At 41.4% G+C, this 24,445-nt stretch overlaps 1 protein-coding gene across 1 annotated transcript in view; it reads right to left on the bottom strand.

Moving 5' to 3' along the window:
- NUP155 (nucleoporin 155) overlaps window positions 1-24,445 on the bottom strand; it is a 45,966-nt gene that overhangs the window by 17,069 nt on the left and 4,452 nt on the right. The window contains exons 3-21 of the mRNA XM_020795673.3: window positions 23,040-23,136; window positions 22,371-22,441; window positions 21,059-21,151; window positions 19,382-19,548; window positions 18,035-18,140; window positions 17,518-17,591; window positions 14,750-14,841; window positions 14,540-14,637; window positions 12,378-12,530; window positions 12,141-12,241; window positions 10,083-10,253; window positions 9,069-9,179; window positions 6,002-6,096; window positions 4,774-4,862; window positions 4,071-4,133; window positions 3,831-3,981; window positions 2,008-2,074; window positions 852-970; window positions 109-212 (exon numbers count right to left, since the gene is read on the bottom strand). Of these exons, the coding sequence (XP_020651332.3) occupies window positions 109-212; window positions 852-970; window positions 2,008-2,074; window positions 3,831-3,981; window positions 4,071-4,133; window positions 4,774-4,862; window positions 6,002-6,096; window positions 9,069-9,179; window positions 10,083-10,253; window positions 12,141-12,241; window positions 12,378-12,530; window positions 14,540-14,637; window positions 14,750-14,841; window positions 17,518-17,591; window positions 18,035-18,140; window positions 19,382-19,548; window positions 21,059-21,151; window positions 22,371-22,441; window positions 23,040-23,136 (2,022 nt within the window). The remainder of the gene's footprint in view (window positions 1-108; window positions 213-851; window positions 971-2,007; window positions 2,075-3,830; window positions 3,982-4,070; window positions 4,134-4,773; window positions 4,863-6,001; window positions 6,097-9,068; window positions 9,180-10,082; window positions 10,254-12,140; window positions 12,242-12,377; window positions 12,531-14,539; window positions 14,638-14,749; window positions 14,842-17,517; window positions 17,592-18,034; window positions 18,141-19,381; window positions 19,549-21,058; window positions 21,152-22,370; window positions 22,442-23,039; window positions 23,137-24,445) is intronic.

Raw genomic sequence — 24,445 nt, 5'->3', positions numbered from 1 at the left:
TTGTTCCTCAGGAAAATGAGCAGTGTTGCAGAGAACTTGCCTTCAGATTTTTTTTTCCTGACAAGTGGAGATAGCACAAAAATTTAGAAAAACAAGCTGCTTCTTTACCATGAAACTTCCTCTGGGTCTCTTGTTGCATTTGTTGAGAAACTCCACCATCAGACCTCATGTACCCAAGTAATCGTTGCTGCAGGCTAGCTGGAGTCGTGAAGCTTCCATCAAGGGGGAAAAAAAGAAAGATTTCAAAAATTTAGAAAACATACCTTTGGGGCTGCTATGTGTTTAAAGTGACAGGAATATCACCGTCACTGAACTGCAGCGCTGGAAGGAACTCTATGACTCATCAAGTCCAGCCACTGTCAAGGAGGTACAGCCGGGAATCGAATTCCCAACCTCTAGGTTTAGGTGAAAGATCTACATTATACTAACCAACAAAATACAGCTTGGAGGAGTAACAGAGCCACTCACCCCAATATAACAAGCTATTACACATCAACATAATAGTTCTCCCAACAATTTAGTATTTTTACAACTGCTGCTGCTAATAACTGATGGTTCCTTATCGACTTGTTCCTGTTTTATTACATTCTATTTTTCTTATAATATAATACAATAATAATATAATATAATGTTGCTGTTAATTCTCCTCCAGCTCCATCAGTGATCCATCAGAATGTAAGAAAACAGATATACTTTAGAATAAAGAATCAAATATTCTTAATCAAATACTGGAAACAGACAACTTCATTAGCGCAGAAAAACAAATCAGACTTCTCTACAAATTATATAATACATTTCTCAAAGCTATAACTTCCACAAATTGTTTTGGTTCACAGAATTCTTAGTCTTACCTGGGATTTCTAAGGGATCCTACTGTTGCAAATTGAGAATTTCTATCCAAAAAATCTTGTAGCCCTTTTAAATCTTGCAATACAGATTCTAACACTTGTGGGGGGACACTACTTTCAACCTAAATAAGGAAATAACATGCATGTCTGAGAGTTGTACCAAGAGTGAAAGAGAGATGCTAATTCTGGAGCAAAGCTTGTTAAAATAACAAGATTATAGTGAAAATACTGTGCGAAGAAGTTTGTGAACCACATTTCACTGAAGTGAACCTGGATCCAGCTCCCCTAATGTTATGGCTCTAAATCCCATCTGACCCTGCCATTCTAGTCAACAAAAAAGCATGATTGATTTATTAATTTTATTTTATTAATTTAATTTATATACTGCCCTGTTATTTTACTATGTTGTAAACCACACTATTCTGGGTGGTTTACGACATAATAAAATAAATAAACATAAATAATAAATTATACATATAAACGTATAAATAAACAACAGACAAAAACATTCAGAAAGTGAAAAACAAATGATGAGAATGATAATACAGGATATAAGGATAATAAGAGAAAATATTTCAATCAAATCCTAAATCACTGTTCTGAAAGGAAGAGGCTTCACAAAAAAAAAAGAAGAAGAAGAAGAAAAGGACCCAACTTTGAACCAAACACACTGTTCAGCAAGATGTCTGTGAAGCAGAAGTTGAAAGTTTTAGATGCCACAATGGCTTGTTATAGAACAGAGACACCTCTTAATTTATTTATTTATTTATTTATTTTATTTCTATCCCGCCTATCTGATCATATTAGACCACTCTAGGCGGCTTCATGTAACTTCATGCAGGTAAGCAAAATATATAGGGGGAGTTAAAAAATGGAGGAGAAGCTAAAATGGAAAAGGAGGTGAAAATCTCCAGGTAAGAGGAGTCTGCCCCTTCCCACGTGGCTGGCTAGAAAGGGAGGCAGAGAGAAAGGCCACATTAACTTTAGGGCCCAGCATCACACAGCACCATCTAGAAACTGCCAACCGATTATTTCTGATGCAATACTTCTTTGACTACAAACAAATGTATGCCCCGTTTGTAATAGAACGACATCAGTGTCAACAACTAAGTGGGAAGAGTCTTGAAAGAAATAGCCATTAATTCCCACAAGCACTTACAGTGACGATCGCCTTATTGCCACTCTTGAAAACTCGCTCCACCACGATACTTCCATCCCAAATGTTTCTGTAAAGCAAGAACATGTAACCCTGATGTTTTGTACTATACCACTGGGGTTGGGTGGGGAAGGAATAGACCTTTTTTTCTTTCATTGCTTCCGGTTTCTCTAACCAGCTGTTCTTCAAGCAGTGAAAGCAAAGAATAACTAGTACATTTAGACATACCAAACTGTTACGTTTTCTTCGCCTTGTTACTTATGGCATAGACCACAGAATACAGTACAACTATAATAACTGCATCCCTTAGCAGGTTAAACACACATCAAGAGCGCCTAACTCAGATCATTAGCTCCTTTAGTTCATTACAGTTGGGAGTCCCTTCGGGAGTTCTGTGGCCATAGCTGATGATGAACCCTGGGATCCTCGGCATGCAAAGCATGTGCTTTTGCCATGTTACAAACACTCCCATATCAAGAAGTTACCTGAGCCTTCCATTCATCCTAGCCTACTGCAGATAATAATTGTGTCCCGTCAAGGTGACACTGATTTACAGCAATCCTTTTTGGGTGGTGGTGGTTTAGGGACAGGCAACTCAGAAGCGATTTACCGTATTTTACTGTATATAAAATGACACTTTTTCCTAAAATAATTAGAGGAAAATTGAATGTCGTTTTATACACAGAAGGAACCAGTCGCTCGGCGCCTCTTGCTGCCGCCCAATTTCCTCTTCCAGAGCTCACGGCTTGTCCCCTCTGGTGGCCCCAAGGTAGCAGCAGGAGGAGGTGGAGGCGAAGGAGCATTCACACACGCTGGGGCACCTCTTGCTGCTGCCACCGCCAGATCACCTCCTCCCATAATCTCCTTAGGGCAGGGGACAAGGCAGCAACATGAGCTGGAGGTGAGCCCCGACAGTCGGCAGTCGCACTGGAGGAGGTAACAGGCGGGGGGCAGTGGAGACAGCCGGATCAAGAGACAGAGGAGGAGCAGTTGCCCATTAACTGCTCCTCCGCCTCCATCAAGGGTCAAAATTAGAGGGTTGTTTTATACATTGGGGGGGGGGGGTTGTATACACGGTAAAATATGGTACCTGCCCCTTCTTCTGGGGGTGTCTTGGGAGTGTGCAGTTTGCTATCACCTGGGCAACACCCCGGGGAACTGAAAAGTCAAACCCTGGCTCTGCAGCTAGGTTTTCCAACTCAGTAAAGTGTCCAGCCAACTGCCTAGCACATCACTAGGTTACAATTAGGACGTGCCTCAGATCTTCACTGTGAACTGTCAAATTTAGAACAATAATACCAACATTTGCACATATAACTGTGAAGGTGTATCATCCCCTTGATGCAGTACATGGGTGGAAAAATCCACTGAAAGCTATAACAAGCAACAGACCTGGAAACCTAGAGAATGCCTAATTTAGGAAATACGTCACTTATATTTTTGTATAAAAGCAACACCGACAATTATACAATAAGTCGTTTTTCATTGTTGTCCATCATGATAGTTACAAAAAAGGGTTTCTCTTCATTTATAACATTTAAAATGTAAACAAAGTGAATCAGTTGACATATAGTGCCAAGCAAGCCTTCAGGCTGCCTCATTCCTCCTCTGCAAAGAGGAGCTGAAAGCTTCCACAGTATAAAGAACTGTTTACTATGCCATCTATAAACTGAACTGGTTAATCTTAGCCACAATTAACAAAAACAAAAATGGCCTTGAAAACATGTGCTTGAAGTTGGCTTACTTCCACTAAGCCTAGTCGACATGAACGGAGGTTTGCTGGCTTTGTACAACACATACGCTTTTTATTTGCAAGAATAACTTACCCTATAATTCGAGCGAAATAAATGCAGATACCATTGTGTTTTCCAGAAAACACTATCTCGGGGTTCATCATGCCATTTGTGGAAGTACCAGGCTGGAACATCTGACCGCCTGAAGCATGGACTGGAGTTGACATACCAGGAGGCTGTAAACCTGAAAAAACAACACATCTTTTCAATAAGAAGAAAATGAGAATGCCAAAAGAAATAGAAGTAAACACAAGAATTATTTCACGGAAATACCTGGTGTTGGCGTTGCCAAAAAGCTTGGATTAGGGTATAGGCTACCAGGAGGAAGAGGGGAGCCTAAATGGAAGAAGAGCAATATATGTATATTTAATATAACACAAATCCTTCTGTCAATAAAATGGGTACAGCTTTGAGAGACTACAGAAGTTACAATTTCAGTACCGCCCAGATAACTAAGTACACTTTTAGGGCACCATATTTTAAAAAATTATGTTTTCAGTGTCTTCTGCTATTCCATAGCCGTTTCCCACAATGGTCTGCTAGAAGATATATTCCTTGGGCCAGAAGGTACCTATCCCAAAACAGATTTACAGAAAAGAAAGGAAGAGAGCAGGTCTTTGCATTGCTCTATGGGAAAAAAGAATTGGGGAAGAAGGGAAGACGAAAGTGAACTTTTTCAGAAACATTTTCCTTTCGCGTGCTCACTTTTCCAGCATTCAATCCCGGAGATACAGAAATTTGAGGAGTAGGGTTACAAACACAGATTAATGGACTGATTTCTGCTAGCCATAATTGTTGATGCGGATACTTGTATGATTTTTGAAAATGTGCTACTGCGTTGGAAACAGTGAATCACAGAATTTAAACACTACAAAGAAGGAAAAATCTAAATGTACTGCATGTAAAGAAACGTCTGCCAAAAGGTAAGCATATGGCATATAAGAACAAAGTTGTTGTAATTACATTTACATCTTACCCGGTGGAACAGGAGAACCCAGTATAGATCCGACATTACTTGGAGGAGGAATGAGAGATGAAAATCGCAATTGTGCTTCACCACCGTATCTGAGATTACAAAACGAAAATCTTGTTGTAACAGGGCAACCACTTTTAACATCATTTTCAAACTGAGTCAAACATGCAAAGAATACTGGTTTGCTTAAAAATAAAAAGACTAGCTGCATTCATGATAAACTATGGCACATTATTCCAAGAAAGAGCCTAGATAAACCTTGTGCTTGTAGACTTCCCACTCCAGTGCAGTCACAATGGAGTAAGGTAAAGGTAAAAGTTCCCCTTGACATTTAGTCCAGTTGTGTCTGACTCTAGGGTGCGGTGCTCATCCCCGTTTCCAAGCCATAGAGCCAGCTTTTGTCCGAAGAGTTTCTGTGGTTACGCCAGTGCGACTAGACACGGAATGCCATTACCTTTCCACCAAGGTGGTACCTATTTATCTACTCACATTTTTTACATGCTTTCGAACTGCTAGGTTGGCAGGAGCTGGGACAAGCGACGGAGGATCACTCCGTCATGTGGATTTGATCTTACGACTACTGGTCTTCTGACCTTGCAACACAGAAGCTTCTGTGGTTTAACTCGCAGCACCACCATTTTCCTTTTCACCATGAGGTAAATGTTTGCTAATTATGTTTTTTTTAAATTTAGTTTTGTTTGACATTGGTTCACACTTGAACTGTGGTTCATTTTAGGTCTGGTTTATGGAAACTTCATAAACTGAAGACTCCATTTAGCTTGTTTCAACAAGTCAAAGTTAAGACTTGCCCAGAATCACAGTACTGTATATGACAAACTACAGTCAGCCAAAAAAAATGATGAGAGAACTTTGATCTCCTCCTTGCAGCTGCACTGGAATAGAGGCGGGGTGGAGTATATAAGCCATGATGTTTTTGCCTTAGTAAGTCAGAGTTTAAGGATGAAATAACTGCATCTGAATGAGATAACCGAGTGCCTCCCAGTTAAGAAAGGCAATTTTTACAACATATGTAAGATACAATTAAGGTGTTTCCTTCCTAGTGGTAGTTAAAACTACCGACCAAATTTTAGATCTGTCTTAACAACATGCAAAAAGTACTGTACTATGCTTCGCACAATAATAAACCATGCCATGATGACACTTTGTGCAAAATTTCATGTAACAATTTCAGTGTTTCAATAACAGCCCAACACAACCCGAATACCTTTACCTGAAAAACGCTCGGGTAGCCCAACCTGATACTTCTCTATCACAAGCAGCAGAAGAACAGGCAAGGATAAGGCAGGTAGCACAAGCTTGTTCTCCCTGAAAGAACCATCACAACAAAGTAAAATCACAGCTATCGTGACATAAAAAGGTAAAGGTTTCCCTTGACAATTTTTGTCCAGTCATGTTCGACTCTAGGGGGCGGTGCTCATCCCCGTTTCCAAGCCATAGAGCCAGCGTTTTGTCTGAAGACAATCTTCCGTGGTCACAGGGCCAGGGCGACTTAGACACGGAATGCTGTTACCTTCCCACCGAGGTGGTCCCTATTTATCTACTCGCATTTGCATGCTTTCAAACCGCTAGGTTGGCGGGAGCTGGGACAAGCGACGGGCGCTCAATCTGTCATGTGGATTCAATCTTACAGTTGAAGATCTATAGACCTTACAGCACAGAGGCTTCTGCGGTTTAACCCACAGCGCCACCACGTCCCTCTAGTCGTGATATAACTCTAACATATTCCAGAAATCAAGAAGCACTGAAGCACAAACTGCAGGAAATAAATACATACTTGGATAGAATCATCATCATATCCTGCCAAGTCAGTTCTGACTTATGGCAACTCTTTTCAGGATTTCCTAGATAGGCAGTACTCAGAAGTGGTTTATTCTTCCCTTCTTCTGGGGGCTCCCTGGGACTGTGCAGTTTGCCCAAAGCCATACAGGCCGGCTCTTCTCCCTGAAGGAACAGTGGAGACTAGAACTCCCAACCTCCAGCTTTGCACTTGGAAATAATTGCCAATACTCTTTCCATTGGACTATTTCAGTGACGTGGAGAGGGGGGATTTGCTGCTTGGGTAACAGCCTATCCTCCATATTATTTTACCCAGGCTTCGTGTTCTGGAGAGGACACTCCAGCTTTGCATACAGCGTCAAATAGACGCTGTTACAAGTCCTCCATACAGAGCATGTTACCATAGTCTCTCGAGACTGAAGGATGCCTATGAAGATTTCTAGGTGTTTGATCCCAGGTCTGCAGCTACAAACATTCTGTTGCCATCAGATGTTACTTACACACTGTAAGTAACAAGTTCATTACATAATGTCTGAGCTGGTGCAGTTTTTCCATATTACTTCTTGTTGAAACAGCACACAGCATCCTGAAGGCATTGAAGAAAGAGCTGATCTGAAAGTGAGAGAGTCCTAGCTCTGCCCTTGTCTGGAAAAGAGAGAGCTTGAAGAAATGTTCTGCTCCACATGGATTCTTCATAAATAACAAGTGATCTTGAAAAAAAAAATCAGACTTCCTGATTGAAGTGGCAAGGCTCCCTATGTAGCATATTGTCCTTCTTCACAAGGAGAAAGCTACCAGCAGGGAAAGAAAACAGAAATCTCTTTCTACGAATGGTTTCAAATTAAGCCTTTCTTGAATGCCTTGTCTTCCAAGGAAATCATGCTCTCAAAACAGATTTTAAAGAGAAAAATAATTTACTCAACTTGCTCTGAACTTTTTTGCTGCTGCCCAACGTGTGCACCTACAAGCCAACAAGTACCTTGTTTTTTCATAATTTCTAAACCCCAACAGATTTTAAAAAATTATCATTATGGTAAATTATCTTGGTTTTGCCTGCTTGAATCTGCTAACAGATTTTGGTGCTGAGTCCCAAACTGTTACAGGTTTGCCTGTCGGTACAAATTCCCTTCCCAACTACAGTAAAGACCGTAACTTGTCAGCCCCAAACTGGAGACATCAGTTGCATTTTTCAGAGCATTGGCTATTACAACCAGCGCAATGAGTTGGGATCACACTTACTAACTCACTCACTCAGAGACTCTATTACTGTAAATATAGCAATGGACACTAATCAAAACAGGCTATTAAAAATTAAACACATTCCAGAAGAGCTTGTGTAGTCTTAGACAAGCTGAGCACTATCAAGGCACAGAAAAAGGCTCTGGTAAACAGCTTCTGAGTTATTTATACCAAGGAAAACCTGCCAAGGATTGCCGTAATTCAGAATCAACTTGACAGCAGAGAATTATTAATTAGCAAATACGCGCTGTGACAGACGCATTAAATTTCCAGGTTCAGAGAAGTGTTCAGCTTCATTTCTGCTTGCAAGCCTAGAGTGGTCCATCGGTCCAGATAGGCGGGGTATAAATCAAGTAAGTAAGTAAGTAAGTAAGTAAGTAAGTAAGTAAGTAAGTAAGTAAGTAAGTAAGTAAGTAAGTAAGTAAGTAAGTAAGTAAGTAAGTAAGTAAGTAAGTAAGTAAGTAAGTAAATAAATAAATAAGCAAGCAAGCAAGCAAGCAAGCAAGCAAGCAAGCAAGCCTCTGGGAAGCATCCAGCCAGTAACATGCTGAATTAGTTAAATCATTCACCTAACTAAGTACAGAGCTTTTATCTCCTTTAGGGACTTGATGGCATTATAAGCCCCTTCCAACTCAGTTATTCCACGATTCTATGATTTAAGTGTAACACAACACTAATTGTGGTTTCCAGATTACAAAGACTGGGGGAAAATGCACATTATTACATTATTTCCACAGCACAGTAGATTATAATAGGGAATAAAGAAGTCGTACATTAGGTGCCGTAAAGAAACCTGAGTCCCAAAAACATGTGGGAATATTTTATTTACAGCACTAACTTTATGGGATTGTGCCCCCCTACTACGGTTAGGTCATAGGCATCCTTCAGTCTCGAGAGACTATGGTAACATGCTCTAAATCGAGGAGTGTCCTCTCCAGAGCATGAAGCCCGGGTAAGGTAATATGGAGGATAGGCTGTTACCCAAGCAGCAGATCCCCCCTCTCCACATTGCTGAAATGGTCCAATGGAAAGGCAAGAGCCAATACAACTGGTTCCAGCAATGTCGCAGGAGTTGGCAGAACGACACATGCTGCCTTCGGGACTCCAGCTCCGGATTTTGCCTACGGTTAGGTAAACTTCCAAATTATAAAATATCTCATCAACAAGTGGAAGGGTACAGCAGACAAAGGGTTTTTTTTAAAAAAAAAAAAATTAATTAGTGACGAAACATGAGACTTCAACAATGATTAAAATATTCTTACCGGGTGAAGTTTGAAAAACCTTTCAATATCTTCCCCGTCCCCACCAGCATTGCATACAAAAAGATGTCGCAGCTGATCTACAGGTCTCAGCTTATGAAACATAAAACTCCCCTTAAAAGAGACAAGAAAAAACAGATGATAATTCTTGGAGCATTTTTGCTTGTTTAAAAGGTCAATGCTTTTTACACCTATACAAACAATTAAAAGATCCCATTTTACAAAAGTGGACAACAAATATGAAGATGTGACACACCCCACACTGTGCACCCAACTCCAGCTGAGATTAGAAACAGTACAGTACTATGTAAAAATTTTTTGCAACCTCGCCTCCAGTGTAGAAGTTATTGTATGTTTAAATTACAACTCTATTCTGAAAAAGAAACCTTGTTTCTGAAAATTTATTCTCATTTTCTAAAAAAGGCTTGCAAATAATCACAAGAAAAAACATACATTAGTGCTACCACAGGCAATGATCTCTTGCACATTAAATCAAATATTTCCAGCACATTCCTATGTCAAGAGCCATAGGTTATAATATCTCTAGAAGTGAATACATTTAGGTGTAGTAGACTATACTGAATACAGATTAGGTACCTCACAATAGATCACCTGAAGTTACTACATTTCTTGTTTCTTCCTCATTGACAACATTTATATTTTACAGCAATATTCTATAAAATAGGATTCCCTTATCTGTGGGATCAGTATCCACTGATTTGCTTATCCACAGTCTGAAAATATTAAAAATATTAAAATAAAAATCCTAGAAATATCTATTTCTAAATATGAAGTTACCAGAACTGGCCATTAGAGGGAGCTAGAAACTATGATATGTATTTAAAAGAGTGTTAAAATATGCATTTTTCAGCATCTGCAGGAGGGGGCCTTGGAACCAATCCTCTGCAGATATGGAATCCTACTGTACATGTCTATTCCAAGGTATGCCCCAAAATATCATTAGCAAAGTAAACAGGTAAAGAAGTGAACCCTTCAACTAAAAACTGATCTACATACCTGTGCTGAAAGGACAACAAACTTCTTCGGTGGTAGCATATGCTGCTGCACCACCACGGGATAGTCTGTTATCGGAATTGAATCTTTATTTAATGGGCTTAATATCTTCTGAACTTTCTGCTCATCTACTGCAGAAAGAGCCCAGGAATGTCCATCAACAGATGTTTTCATCTGGGGAAAAAATCAATACAATAAATTACATGAACGTTATTTGCATCCTAATCCTATGTTTCCACTAAGATAGTTGCCTATGAGTCCCTGTCTAGGCCTGTGCAAGTTTGTCTTCTTACCCTTAGGCTTTTATGTAGTCATTTTATACCATAATGGGCGACGACAAATGGAATGAAGTTCATATCTGTACAGTAGTGCCTCGCACAACGGGCAGCTCGTAGAGCGATGAATTCGCTCTACGAGGCTGGTTTTGCGATCGCATTTGCGATCGCAAAATGGTGCCTGCATAGGGCGAAAATCGCAGACCAAAGGGCGGTAAGCGGTTAGCTTACCGACCTTCACTTTGTGCCCGCCAATCAGTTGTTCCGCGGCTACAAAATGGCCGCCGGAAGCCCCAAAATGGCCACGCGCAGCGCTTTCGCGCCCTCGTAAAGCGAGGGGAGGGCGCGAAAATGGCTGCCGGCCATAGGGAAGCATCGCTGAATGGTGAATATTCGGCCCAATTGGAACGCATTAAACCATGTTTAATGCGTTCCAATGGCTTTTCCTGCCCCATTCAACGATGCTTTCACACAGCGAGGGTTAATCTGGAACGGATTAACCTCGCTGTGCGAGGCACCATTGTATTTTCCAAAAACTCAAGCCAGCTAGCAGCAGAAAGCGAAAAACGAGACAGCATGGGATATAGCTCCGAACTCTCTTGCAACATAAGGTAGTCAGACATTCAATGTTGGAAGAGAAGGGAAAAGCCTGATTCACAATCGCTGCTTACCTGATTCTTGGCAACATGCCCATTTAGGCATTCCACTCCCTAGTCACTTTCTTCATGTGGAGAGTGATGGATTGAAAAGATGTGTCCTGCATGTATCTAGACTCTTACCTGTGAGCAAGAGCCCTGGACAACTGGGGTTCTTAAATGATGAGGAGAACCTGCATGCAATCAGGAAATCTCCCCTCTTTGGACATGTCATGCTACACATAGAGAAGGTGAAGATGGGAAAAAGTACAGTGGTGCCTCGCTTTACGATTGCCCCGTTTAATGACGAAACTGCATTACGATAAACTTTTTGCGATCGCTTTTGCGATCACAAAATGATGTTTCCTATGGGGGAATTTCGCTTTGCGATGATTGGTTCCCTGCTTCGGGAACCGATTCTTCGCAAAACGACAATTTTCCAACAGCTGATCGATGGTTTCAAAATGGCCACCAGGTAAGCAAAATGGCCCCCCGCTGTTTTCTGGGATGGATTCCTCGCTGCACAGGCAGCGAAAATGGCTGCTTAATGGAGGATCTTCGCTGAACGGTGAGTTTACAGCCCTTTGGAACACATTAAACAGGTTTTAATGCGTTTCAATGGGTTTTTCTTTTTGCATTACGACGTTTTTGTTCTACAGCAATTTCGCTGGAAGGAATTAATGTCGTAATGCGAGGCATCACTGTATATGTTTTTCTGTAAGCATGCTGCAAAGAACCAGGTTAAGTCACAACTGGATCAGAGATCAGAAGTAGTATGGGACTCTTGAAGGTATATCCAGATTGATGAACATAGCAAAAACGAACAAACAAACAAAACAAAAACAAAGGATCCAAAAGTGGATTTCTGCTGGTGGAACAGCTGAATGAAATGGAACTAGCACATCACTTGTCCTCATTACACATCGGCACTCAAAAATACACCCTGAAACCAGGCTTGAGGAACCCAAGAACACTCCAGAACTTCCAAAGGCTGCAGCAGGGATGGAAGGGGACAAGAAGGGACAGTTTTGAAGGGGCAGACAGGACAGTTTGAAAAAAGCGTCACCTAAGGAATGCTGGACTGAATCCAAAGCAACAATCATCTTTCATTACTGCAGGTTTCAAAACGAAATGATGATATATAGTTTTACCTGTGTTTCCATCATTGGCTTTTGAAAAGGGAAAGAGTCATGATTAATGCACCACAGGATATCATTATCTTCATTTTCTGAAGCAGCCATTAGTAGAACACCTGACAAAATAACAAGAATGCATTAATCTATGGTAGATCGCCATCTCCTAGACCATCTTCATTACTTTTCTCCTAAAAGAGAAGAATGACTATGCCAGCCTTAAATGAATGACAGACTCTTGTCCCCAGGAGTTACCTTTGGTATAAAGGGCTCGGTGGACCTTTGATGGCTTTTCCACATTGGAAGCAGCAGAAAATCCTGGGGGTAGGCGGACGTGAATCAACATCAGTGATGAAGGACGGGCAAAAGGATGCTTAAATGGGCACACACTGAAATACAGGCGGACACCTAATGAGAAAAGTAAGAGATAGTCTTTTAATTGTGTGCGGATGTTTGACAGATGGTTCAAGTATTTCAACCAAAGTATGTTTCTGTTCAACAACGGAACCAGTGATTCTTTTCAAACACGCTGAAGAAGAACATCTAAGATATCTTCTTGGGAGAGAAGGGGGGGGAATGCTCTCTGCCACACATGGTAACTACCTGAGAAAGGAAACCAGTCTTTCAACTGAAAAGTAAGGTAAATCACTTTCACCCCATGTAGCGAAATGCCAAAAGGTAACCTCATTCCTGCCTGTCCATCACAGAAGCTCAAGGGGGAGGAGCCAAGGAGAGGGCAGGAGGGGTGGAGTTAGACAGTTAGAGAGAGACAGTGGGAGAAGTGGAATGGCAGTTAGGGTTTAGGAGAACGAAGGGTTAGTGAATTGAGCTGAGAGTGTTAGGAGAGGAAATTGAGAAGTTTAAACAATATTGAACAAGCAGGAATGAAAGTATAAGCACTACAAGAGAGATATTGATTGAAAGTATACAGCAGTTTGGAATAAAAGTGATTGCCTACATGATCTAATACGTGTTAACACCTAAAACAGTTCACCTTTATGATTTGTTTGACAATAAAAGAATACTTAATTAAACCTCTGATTCCTAAGTTCTATAACCCTTAGTGTTGGCAGCACACGTGTATGACATAAACTGGTATTAGGAGAATACCTGGTGGCAGCGTGAAGGGAAAGGGCGTGATTCCTTGTGAGGTCCAAATAAATAGGGGCAACAAGGTAGATCGCCACACCCCATGATGTGGGATGATGGAGGAACATTTTCCATTACTGTGTTTTCCACCCCAACGTTTAGAACCACATTTTGTCTATAGGCTGGAGTTGAGTTGTATGGGGAAGGAACAACAGACACAAATCAGAAGTATAGGTCATGTGTATCTGTGGTATCGTGTTCATGTAGCATGCTGAACAGCAAAGGAAGGATGAAATGCTGGGCCTCCAAACTCTTCAAATGGAGATGGGGAGAGAAGACCCAGCTGCTTGGTAATGGGAAGAGAGGGGAGGAGGGGGGGAAGGGAAGGAGGGAGACAGAGAGTGAGTGAAAGACAGAATTTTTTCCTAACCACTGTGTTAGCACCTGATTTTTGGTCCCAATTCTCCGGCAGGGAATAACTGTGGGGATACCATTCCCAAGGTTGCTAAGCCACATGGGTGTTCTAGTGAGGGAAAACTCTCCTAGCATCCTGTGGCTGCTGCTGAGGGAAGGAGCTGCCATCATTCTCCCTCCTCATTATCATAGAGAGCTTGCTATAGAGGCCTTTCCTTAGGCCAATAAGAGGGCTTGGTTAATTGCCTTTCCCCAGACCAACCCATTGTCCTATCTGGACCCTGTCTACTATCTGTAATGCTGTCACTACCTGTGACCTTGTAATGTTAATAAAGGACAGTCTCCTGGTGGCAGAGAGGAGAACATCAGAACATCACAGACGGAGAAGACTTCTCATTCTGCTTCCTTGCTGAGTCGTCCACCAGGAGTACTGCTGGCAGACATCCATCTGTGTGTGTGGCTGACTTCTTCTATCTATTGCTAAGAGACTCTTTGCTATCCTATTACCTATCATGTGGTGATCATCATAAAGCCCATCAGCCTGCTCATTGTCTGAACCCCAACAAATAACAGATAAAGACAGTCCATCGATTCAGTCTATATGTAAGTCATATTTTATTCAAACATGTATAGCTGGGCCTCGTTCCTAAAAAGGCGGATAGGGAGCCCCATTATACATTTGGTAAAGCTTTTTATAAGTTTCTTACACAAAGTACAATAAGCAGAGCATCCCCTATTGGTCTCCTGAACCCTATGGGTGCCTGTTGGATCATCCTACTGGATGTGATAGATGTAAGAAAATATCCAATTTGTCTCCTCCCTTTTGGACCTGTGGGTTAGTGGCTGAGTTAGTGGCTGCCAAATCTGAGTACTTCTGTTAGTTCGTGATAAAGAAAAGGATACTAAATTTTTACCTGCATGAGTGATTGCCAATAGATGACAATCTTGAGATTCAGAATTTTCAATCACTGCTATCTGAACAATAGGCCTAAACACAGAACGGTCTATAGTCCTAAAACAAACAAACAAAATAAATAAATAAAATACATTATTTTGGGTTCATGAAAGAGTATAAGTGAAATAGTTCTAAGGCAGTCAGATCACTGCTTTTTCATTCAGTTTACCTGGCAATCTTTCCAGCTGCAGACACAATAGCATTCTGTGAAACAGAAGCCACCCGCATCATCCCTTGACCATCTGCACCTAAATCATAAACCTGTAATTTAATTACAGTATTTTAGTGGACTGACATTACATTCAGCTAGCTTTATTTAAAACAATTGCTCATGGATTGGAAATTTTCAATATAGATTCCAGTCCCACTCCCAAAAATGCCCCCTTCAGTAACTGTATGATCATGTTAGCTTCCCATGCAAGCGAACTGATGCTCAACATTGTACATTTAAGACTTTGGGAATATGTACACTAGTAGTTCCCAACCATGGGTGTTCATTCTTGGACTGCAACTCCCAGAAGTCCTTGCCAGCACAGCTAGTGGTTGAAAGCTTCTGGGAGTTGCAGGTCAAGAATCCCTGAAGACCCAAGGTTGAGAACCACTGATATAGAGCAAGAAATTTTAGATGTGCAAGATGGATTCAGAAAAAGAAGAGGCCCTAGGTGTCACACAGCACATATTTGTTAGCTACTAGAGTGTACCAGAAGAAAATCTGTTTGAGCTTTATAGATTGAAGCAAGCTGTGTGAATCATGAAAATTATGGACTATTCTAAGAGAAATCTCATTTTCTAGTGGGTAACTCTGGACAAGAAGCTACTGCTGTTGAAATATGAAGCGGCAGAATATTTTAGAACTGGAAAAAATGTTAAAAGACAAGGGTGTATTTTATTTCCCTACCTAAACAATCTAAAGAGCATATATAAAAAAACTAGATTAAGATGAAACAGGCATGAAAGTTAGCAGACGAAACATCAATAATTTATTGACATCTGAGTGTTCAGTCTGGAGGCAGGCGGTGCATCACGGCCTCTCCCAATTTGAAGAGACTCAGCAGGCCGAGGCAAAGAGGCAGTCCCGAAACCAGCCAAATCAGGGAGCTGGACAGGGGACAGATTGTATATGCCTTCAGTGTGGAAGGGATTGTCTCTCTTGAATTGGCCTTCTCAGCCACACTAGATGCTGTTCCAAGTCAGAGCATGTTACCATAGTCTCATAAGACTGAAGGTGCCTAATCAGAAGAATTAAGACAATTTTAATGCTTCAAGATGTTCTACATCTTGTATGAATGGTCTGTCCAAATGAAGACTGCAGCCAAGAAAACAATAGATCAGGAATTGGAAAGGCAGCTATGAAGAAACCAGAAAATACCAGCAAATGTAAAGCTGTTTTGCCAAGAATCAAAGCCAAGATCATCCATAGCATGCTATTCCTGATTACTATGTGTAGATGCAGAAAACTGCCGCTCTCGCTCTCTCCTTGCCTGGTGAGCTCAATGAATCTGCTCCCTTCCTCCCACAGGCATGGACATAAGGCTTTGCCTTTGTCTCAGCCATTGCAAGTTCCCTTGGATTTTGATATTTCCCTAAAGGCCCAGTGCTATCATCCGAGTCCAATATCTCAGGAGATGGATGGATGGCTAGAGAGAAATTCCAACAGAAGAGTAGAAAGGATTTTGTTCTTAGGGCTACAGAAAAAGGAGCGAGTTAGGATACACCGGGGGGGGGGGGGCGCTTCCTATCAAGGCAAAGACAAGAACTAGAACTTAAATGTGAGGTTGCCCATCCCGCTACAGGCTGCGGTGCCTGGAAGATGGTAGGTCTTTAAATCCTGTCCATTGCGGTGAATGGGAGGGGCATCCCATTTGTGAGGACACCCTTATTCTCCTATACAAAAATGATGCATGAAAAAATGTGACGGCGTTGAGTTTGCAAAGGTCCTTCTGGAAGTCATTGTTTATTTGTTTTTTTAATTTCTTTAAATTTCTAGTGTTACTCTTACAGTAAATCAAAAATGCCTTAACAGCACATAGCAACAGGTTTATTCCACGCTGCAGGATCTAGCTCAGACTAGATAGTGTTAGTTCAAAAACAAAGATGTCATATTTATATAATGCATTCCAAGCTGAATTTATTTATTCATTTATTCTATTTGCATACCGCCTATTTAGTGGCCAGGCTCTACTCTGTGCAGTTTACAAGCAGAGAACAAAAAGCATAAAACCCCAACCTCCCACCCATCGAGCGATAACCTAAAACAACCCCCAAAAGTACCCCCAATGGCAAGAACGGTCACAATGCAAAATCCAAGTGTAAGATAAATATAAAACAATTATAAGAGGGGAAGATCCAGCGATGTGGTCACTGGAGAGAAATACACAGGAGCACTCTTTAACTGAATGGAGCTTGGATGGCAGAATCAGGCTGTCTAGTATACAAAGCCAGAGGCAGCATAGAAGGGAGTCCAGGAGAACAGAAATTAGGGATGACCACTATGCCAAAGACAAAGGGAACAGAAGATATATGAATAAGAGAAGAAATGGTCATCTGAAATTCCAGGGTGAAACAGCGCAAAGTGAAGGTGCTTGCAATAAACTTGCTAGGCGGACAGGGGACAATCTTGCCATCAATTTATGCATTGGTTTTAACAGGATTTCTATATATACACAAGCAGACACAGGACTAATAACAAAAGAGGAAACATTTACATGGCAAAGAGAAAGTGTTCAGAAAAAATACAATCCCAGGTAACTTGTCCACCAAAATGTAACCATAGGTATGGATTTGTATGTAAGTTTCTTTTGTTGTATTTGTGTTCATAGTTTCATAAAAAACAGTTTTACAGAACTTTGTGTTATACTGCAGCATCCTACAATACAATCAGAACTGTGAAACTAAAATTGTGAACACAGAACGGTTAGAATATAGTGAACTTCATACCTGTATCACACCTTTTTCAGAGCGTGTATACAAGATATTCCGTGAGTTGTCAATGGCAATCTGAACAATGGGATCTGAAAAATGAGGTTAAAAATCCAGAGTTTCTTGCTCAAAAAGGCTGTTAACGTTTAGCATACTGTACTAAGAAAGAGATGTTTCGGTGGTATCGCAGTCTACCTTGAATATATCACTAAATTACTAAAATACTGGCTCTTTTTTAAAAGAATTACCCTCATAAATTTCAAATTTCAGGCCAGTGGAGTTAATTATCTTTGCAATGTATTTTCACTGGAAGGCTTAACTGATTTAGCAACAGAAAGGAACTGTTTAGTGCAGAACAATCTCCAATCCAGCCTATGGATGTTCCCTGGTTACTCCACTCCGAAGCTGTTTTTGTTACGTATCTACATTTCTCAATGAAAACATCCTGCTGAGACCAGAAGAGCAAGAACCTTGTCAAATACAATCGGACACCAACAAGTCAGACCATTTTGGCCATGGACTTTGCATCACCTACCATCTTCTGAAAACGTGAACTGAAGCACTGATGGAATGAGGAAAGAAAGGGTACTCTTTGAATGATTGATCTTCCAGCATCGCTTGCCAAACCAGCGTCCATCAGCCTACAAAAGTAAGATATGGCAACAATCAGACGATCATGCAGTTTCTGTGGATTATTCCTGGACACAAGTGAAACCTTTGCCACCAAGGCAAAGGGCACCAATTTGGTTATGAAGCTTAACCACTCCTGGCCCCAAGATTCCCTACTGATGAAAAGTGTTTTCATCCTCAAAGTTGAGAAGCTTGCCATTCCTGTTTGTGAATACAGTGGTGCCTCGCATAGCGACGTTAATCGGTGCAGCAAAAATCGCTGCAAAGCGATTTCATCGCTATGCGATTTTAAAAAGCCCATAGGAATGCATTGAACTCCCTTCAATGTGTTCCTATGGACTTAAAACTTACCTTTAAGCGAAGATCCTCCATACGGCGGCCATTTTCACTGCCCGGTAAGCAAGGAATCCGTCCCTAAACATAGCTGGTGGCCATTTTTTTTTACCCGGCGGCCATTTTGGAACCGCCGATCAGCTAGGGGGAAATCATTGCTTTGCGCTAATCGGTAAGCGAAACAGGGTACAGATCATCGCAAAGGAATTTTTCCCCATCGCAAAAAGTTCGTCAGTATGCAATTTCGGCATCAAACGGGGCGCCCGTTAAGCGAGGCACCACTGTAGATGGATTATAGGCCATAAATGATCTACTTGGTAAACCCTCAAAATTCTCTACAGTTTTATAACTCCTCCTTTCTTTTCATTTGCGCTAGAACCGCAATCCATATTATGGACCCCAAGCTTATCTGCAAACCAGCATATGTTCTCTGCAACAGAAGCAGTATGTTTCATTATATTTACCAAAACAACTGCTGAAAAAGGGAAAAAGTCCCCTCTCCAGTGAAACAGCTTATTGGGGACATCTTTAAGAGAGGTTACGAAACACAGATCTATGATATACCACCTGCATTTTTATCTGTCATACCAAGAACACTTAGGGAACAATGGTTGAAAACCTGAAAGCATGCCCGGAATTACATCCAGTCAACCAGCATTGCACAATCTGATCGCGCAATCAATAGTAGAGCTCCTATTGTGGGGCATGACTACAGAGCACTTTCTCTACAGCGCTTCCACTTGGACGCGCTTTCCAATAAAGCTACTGCAGCTTTGCTTTGCATGGACAGATCTGTGCAACAGGATGTCAGCCCCTGTATTGCGGTTGGTTCTTTTTTGATATTATCAACATCAATATCCATAAATAAATAGTAATATAAAAGTACAAGTAAATAGTAAGGTGTGCAAATTTTCCTTGCCTGGTAAGCAACTTCGTACAAACAGCCATCTTTCCCAGCCAAAAAGATTCGCCCATTTTCAGTTGAGGTTATAGTGAGTAGATAGGTGTTATCAGTAGGCAGCGTATAGAGGGGATCTGGAATAAGTTGCATTCCGCCAGACATACTATCACTGAGAGCTCCAGAACCTGATGAAATAAAATTATTTACTGTAGTTTTGCTTATTTAAATAAAAAATATATTGAAACAAAGACCTACGGTAAGATTCTTCTATTAGGAATCCTTCAGGATTATTGTCCCAAAACATACAGCTGACGGAGCAGGTTGTTTTAAAGCAAATCTCTTGGATTCACACTGCTCTCTCAAAAACAATGAAACAAACAAACAAACACCTCCAGCAAAATAGGTCATATGGAATAGCTCTGAGGTTTAGGGATCTGACTGTGGAGCCAAAGGTTGGGAATTCGATTTCTCACTGGGTCTCCATGATAGGGGATGGACTTGATGACCCACAGGCCCCTTCCAGCTCTGTAATTCTAAGACTGCTCTTTTAAATTGCTTACAGCTCCCCTTTGCACATTTTAACGGTGGAAAATAAACAGCTCTTCAAAATTTAAAATGGACTTCTACCCACTTCTTGATTTGTTAACTTTTGGGGAACTTCTTACAGTCGGTCCTACCCCTGAAGATCTTGAGGCCAAAAAAAGTTGCTCCAACCCATCTATCAAAGCTGGTCACCTAACTCTGAAGGATGCAATTCTTAACTATTAGGATCAAGAGAAAACAGGGCAAAAATATTTTTAGATAAGATAAAATGAAAACAAATATTTGGCAATGGATGAAGGATTGCAGTGAAGTGCCAGGTTTTATTAAAAGATAAAGAACGTTGTTTCCACTTATATACCACTCTGAATGCATGTTATCTTGAACATGTATATTTTAATCTAAGGACTTCTAAAATTTAAGATAGAAATTTTACTCTCAAATAATGTGGCTGCAGCCTCAACACAGCAGCACTTTTAGTACTGTTTTTGTTATTTGTTTAGTATATGGCCATAATTGAAGTTTTCAAAGGCCAAATATAAATAATAAGTAACTAAACAGTGGCAGAAGTGAAAGGGACGTGGTGGCGCTGTGGGCTAAACCGCAGAAGCCTGTGCTGCAGGGTCAGAAGACCAAGCAGTCGTAAGATCGAATCCACGTGACGGAGTGAGCGCCCGTCGCTTGTCCCAGCTCCCGCCAACCTAGCGGTTCGAAAGCATGCAAATGCGAGTAGATAAATAGGGACCACCTCGGTGGGAAGGTAACAGCGTTCCGTGTCTAAGTCGCACTGGCCACGTGACCATGGAAGATTGTCTTCGGACAAAACACTGGCTCTATGGCTTGGAAACGGGGATGAGCACCGCCCCCTAGAGTCAAACACGACTGGACAAAAAATTGTCAAGGGGAACCTTTACCTTTACCTAGTGGCAGAAGTAGCTGTTCTGGCCTCCCAACAGTTTCCTGCCAGTAATCTCACCAGCGAGGAAGACGGTAGTGGTGGCCTAGCTACTTCTCAGTAACTCCGCCAGCTTTATCGGACAGGAGCCAGAAATGAGTAACATGAACCAGCCTCAACACCAGCGGATGGCAAGGAACTCCTTCCAATTTCTTTTTCTGCCTGAGTGAGCGAGTGTTCATGGCATGAACTAGAGTTACCTCCTTGCAGGGTAGTATAGCTCAGTCCTAGAATTATGATATCCACAGGTGTAGCCAAAACCAGCAAGTGCCTTATATGTGGCTGAAAGATTCCTGTGAAGGAAGAAATCAGCAACTTATCAATATACTGGGTTGGGAAAGTGTGAAGGCAAGAGGAGAAGGGGACGACAGAGGACGAGATGGCTGGACGGTGTCATCGAAATAACCAACATGAATTTGACCCAAATCCAGGAGGCAGTGGAAAACAGGAGGGCCTGGTGTGCTCTGGTCCATGGGGTCACGAAGAGTCGGACACGACTTAACGACTAAACAACAACAATCGCTTCTCCATTGCCGGCTGCTGACGACTTGCAAGCAAGCTAGTTCAGCTGCTTATTTCCGCCTGCTGATTGATTGGGGAGTTTCCCGGATCAAATGTGAGTAACCGCCGTTCTTCCCCCCGTGATCAACAGGCTTTCCCCTTATTTCACTACCTTTTCGGGGTGATTTTAACCCCCTGGGGAGTCCCAAACAGGTCGGCATTCAGCCCAGGGGATGGAACATCATCCTCCTCCTGCTGTCTCGTCGCAGCGTCAAGCTGGCAGTCCCTCCTCACTCTCTCTTATTTATCCCTTCTTTTTGTTCTGCCTTCTCCTTCCTTTTGGTTTCCCCCACCTTCTCCCCCTCCACATGTACATTTTTCCCCTAGATAGTTGGCCTCCCTTTTTCTTCTCTTGCTTTTACTTTTAGACTGGTGGCTCTCTGTTTTCCAAGGAAGAGGGGATGGTACTTGGGCAGAAAGTATCACCTTTCTGCCCCCTTTCTCACAAACACATTCAAGATTTTACCATAATCAAGATTTGAGACTCGAAAGACATATATTAAAATCATGTATGCAAAACACAATTTTAAGCCTTGTAACCACTGTATTTCCTATGATCTCCCCCACAACATGATGCTCAGAATCACCAATCTATAAGAAAAATTTGCATCTCAAACCCTACATTTCAAGATGCTCTTAGATGTTTGGGAGACCACAGGGTTTGGGGTGCAAATTTTTCTTATAGATTGGTCATTCTGAGCATCATGTTGTGGTCCCATGCCAAAATGTCCTGTTTTAAATTTTTTTGTTTTTATACTATCAATATTTTATATAAAATACTGAAAATCTAATCCTGAGTCACAAGCATAATTTTTTGTCCAAAGTACAATTAAAAAAGGACAGTGCCTAAATATAAAGGCTGGAAATTTTTGCTTTTTACACAAAAGGAGCAACAGCAACTTCTGCTCAGAAGCATTAATATCCTCAAGGGATTTTCCCTCAGTCTACTACCTGCTTTTGGTTTCACCAGTCCCACAGCAAGGATGGTTTCACTGAGACCATCAAAATAAGCAAGGTCTCCCCTGTTGTGAAGAATAGAAAATGATATATTAATATCTGAAAACAATTCAACACATATTGATTTCTCAAGGTATCTTAGCTGGAACTTGTAAGCCAACTATCTATTTCACAAATCCTGTGTTGGTGTGACATCCTCCAAACATCACCTCTCAGCAATGATTCAGCCCAAATGACCCTCAGGAAGCACTGGGGAGTTGAGAAGCCAGATATCCTTCCTGTCCTTTAGATCCTCTGATCAATACATCTCCTGGATCTACTGTTAGGCTCATATTCTCAGGCCCCATCTATCAGCCCCACTTCCCTTCCTTTAACAATTCTCTAAGGAGTAGACCTATTGCGTCTCCAAAACCATGAGCCTTTCTAAAGTCAGAAGTAGCATTAAGGCTTTTCTGTCTTGAATATAATTTTCTTAATATGGGTTGGTTGTTTATTTTCTGTTGCTTCTTTCTCTATTGTGGGACCAACAACACATGCATCTCTATAGTGCTTACTCCACTCCTGACACAGGCCTTAATAGTTTTTTCTCTCACTACATGAATGTTTACAACACTTTGAAATCCAACACTGAGATACAATTTCCTAGAAGTGTGATCCACATACCCGTCTTCGTAGTTCCACATAAAAATGTCATTGTCTATGGTCAGCCATGCTCTGCTTATCTCAGGAAATACCCCCATCATGCAATTGCACTGCATGTCTGAAGTATCCAGATATAAGGAATAAAGCATTATAATAAGAAACTACAGTATCAATCTGAATTTGCATAGACAGGGTAAGCATGCCTGGAGATGTTCAAAGGGTCTTTCCCCCCAAGGGAGTGTGTGCAGAACTGCAACCAACACCAGCTTTAAGGGGGGCCAAAATCCTTTAGGGATACGCAACTGGAGAAGGAAAAACATGCAAGCATTTTCTTCTCAGTCCACTCCCCTTCATGGGCATGCATTGGTTGCAATATTGGGCACACTGTGATTTTGCTTGTGAGGGGGTGGGAGAAGTGACTGCTACATGGGTGCCCTTGTGTATGTGGGTCTTCTCAAGAGTATTCTGGCATAGAATTCTTTAAACAGCACTTGCTAACTATATTTTGAATCTGATGTGTCTTGAAAAAGAAAAAAATTCAACAGACAGAAAGACTAGAATGAAAGAACGTATACTTGGGAGTATTGCACCTCCAGGCATCTCCATGTATGTTGCAACCTGTGAAGAGTAGCCTGTTTATTTTGCTTGGGATACAGTTTTTGGGATGCCGATGCACATATCACAGGCTCATGGCAAGGCAAAGATTTGCACCATACTTGAGAAGTCACAGTGGAGGCACCCACTCCCGGGCAGAAACATTGCAAAATGATGGAGCTTTAACAGAACAGAGTAGACCTTTAGCCTCGTGGCGCAGTGGTTAAAACGCTGTACTGCAGCTAAAACTGTGCTCACGACCTGGGGTTCAAATCCCAGGAAGCCGGCTCAAGGTTGACTCAGCCTTCCATCCTTCCGAGGTCGGTAAAATGAGTACCCAGCTTGCTGGGGGGGGGGGCAATGTGTAGCCTGTATAATTAAATAATTGTAAACCGCCCGGAGAGTGCTTGTGGCGCTATGGGGCGGTATATAAGTCCAATAAATAAATAAATAAATAAATAAATAAATAAATAAATAAATAAATAAATAAATAGATGGGCGGGTAGAAACTCAATAAAATAAATAAATAAACAAAGAACAGGAACTAAGAATATACTATGACATATTTGATATAAAAGAGAAGCAGCGGAGATCTTAGGCAAAGACAGAAGAGAAAAAGGAAGACATTTACTGTATTTACTTATGTAACCATCCTTACTTATTCCAGTTGCATCAGGCAACTGGTTCAGTTATTGCAATACTATTCATTTTGAGTGCCAGCAGACCGTCAGGGTTTCAGGTACACATTAAACTCTGTCTAACGATGCTGAGGATTGAACTTGGGACATTCTGTATTAAAAGGACTGCTTTGCAGCTGGCGTAAAGCTCTGCTC

This window comes from Pogona vitticeps, chromosome 2, assembly GCF_051106095.1.
Source record: "Pogona vitticeps strain Pit_001003342236 chromosome 2, PviZW2.1, whole genome shotgun sequence".
Lineage (NCBI taxonomy): Eukaryota > Metazoa > Chordata > Lepidosauria > Squamata > Agamidae > Pogona > Pogona vitticeps.
Note: the sequence above shows the minus strand (reverse complement) of the source record. Positions and strands in the feature narration are given on the sequence as shown.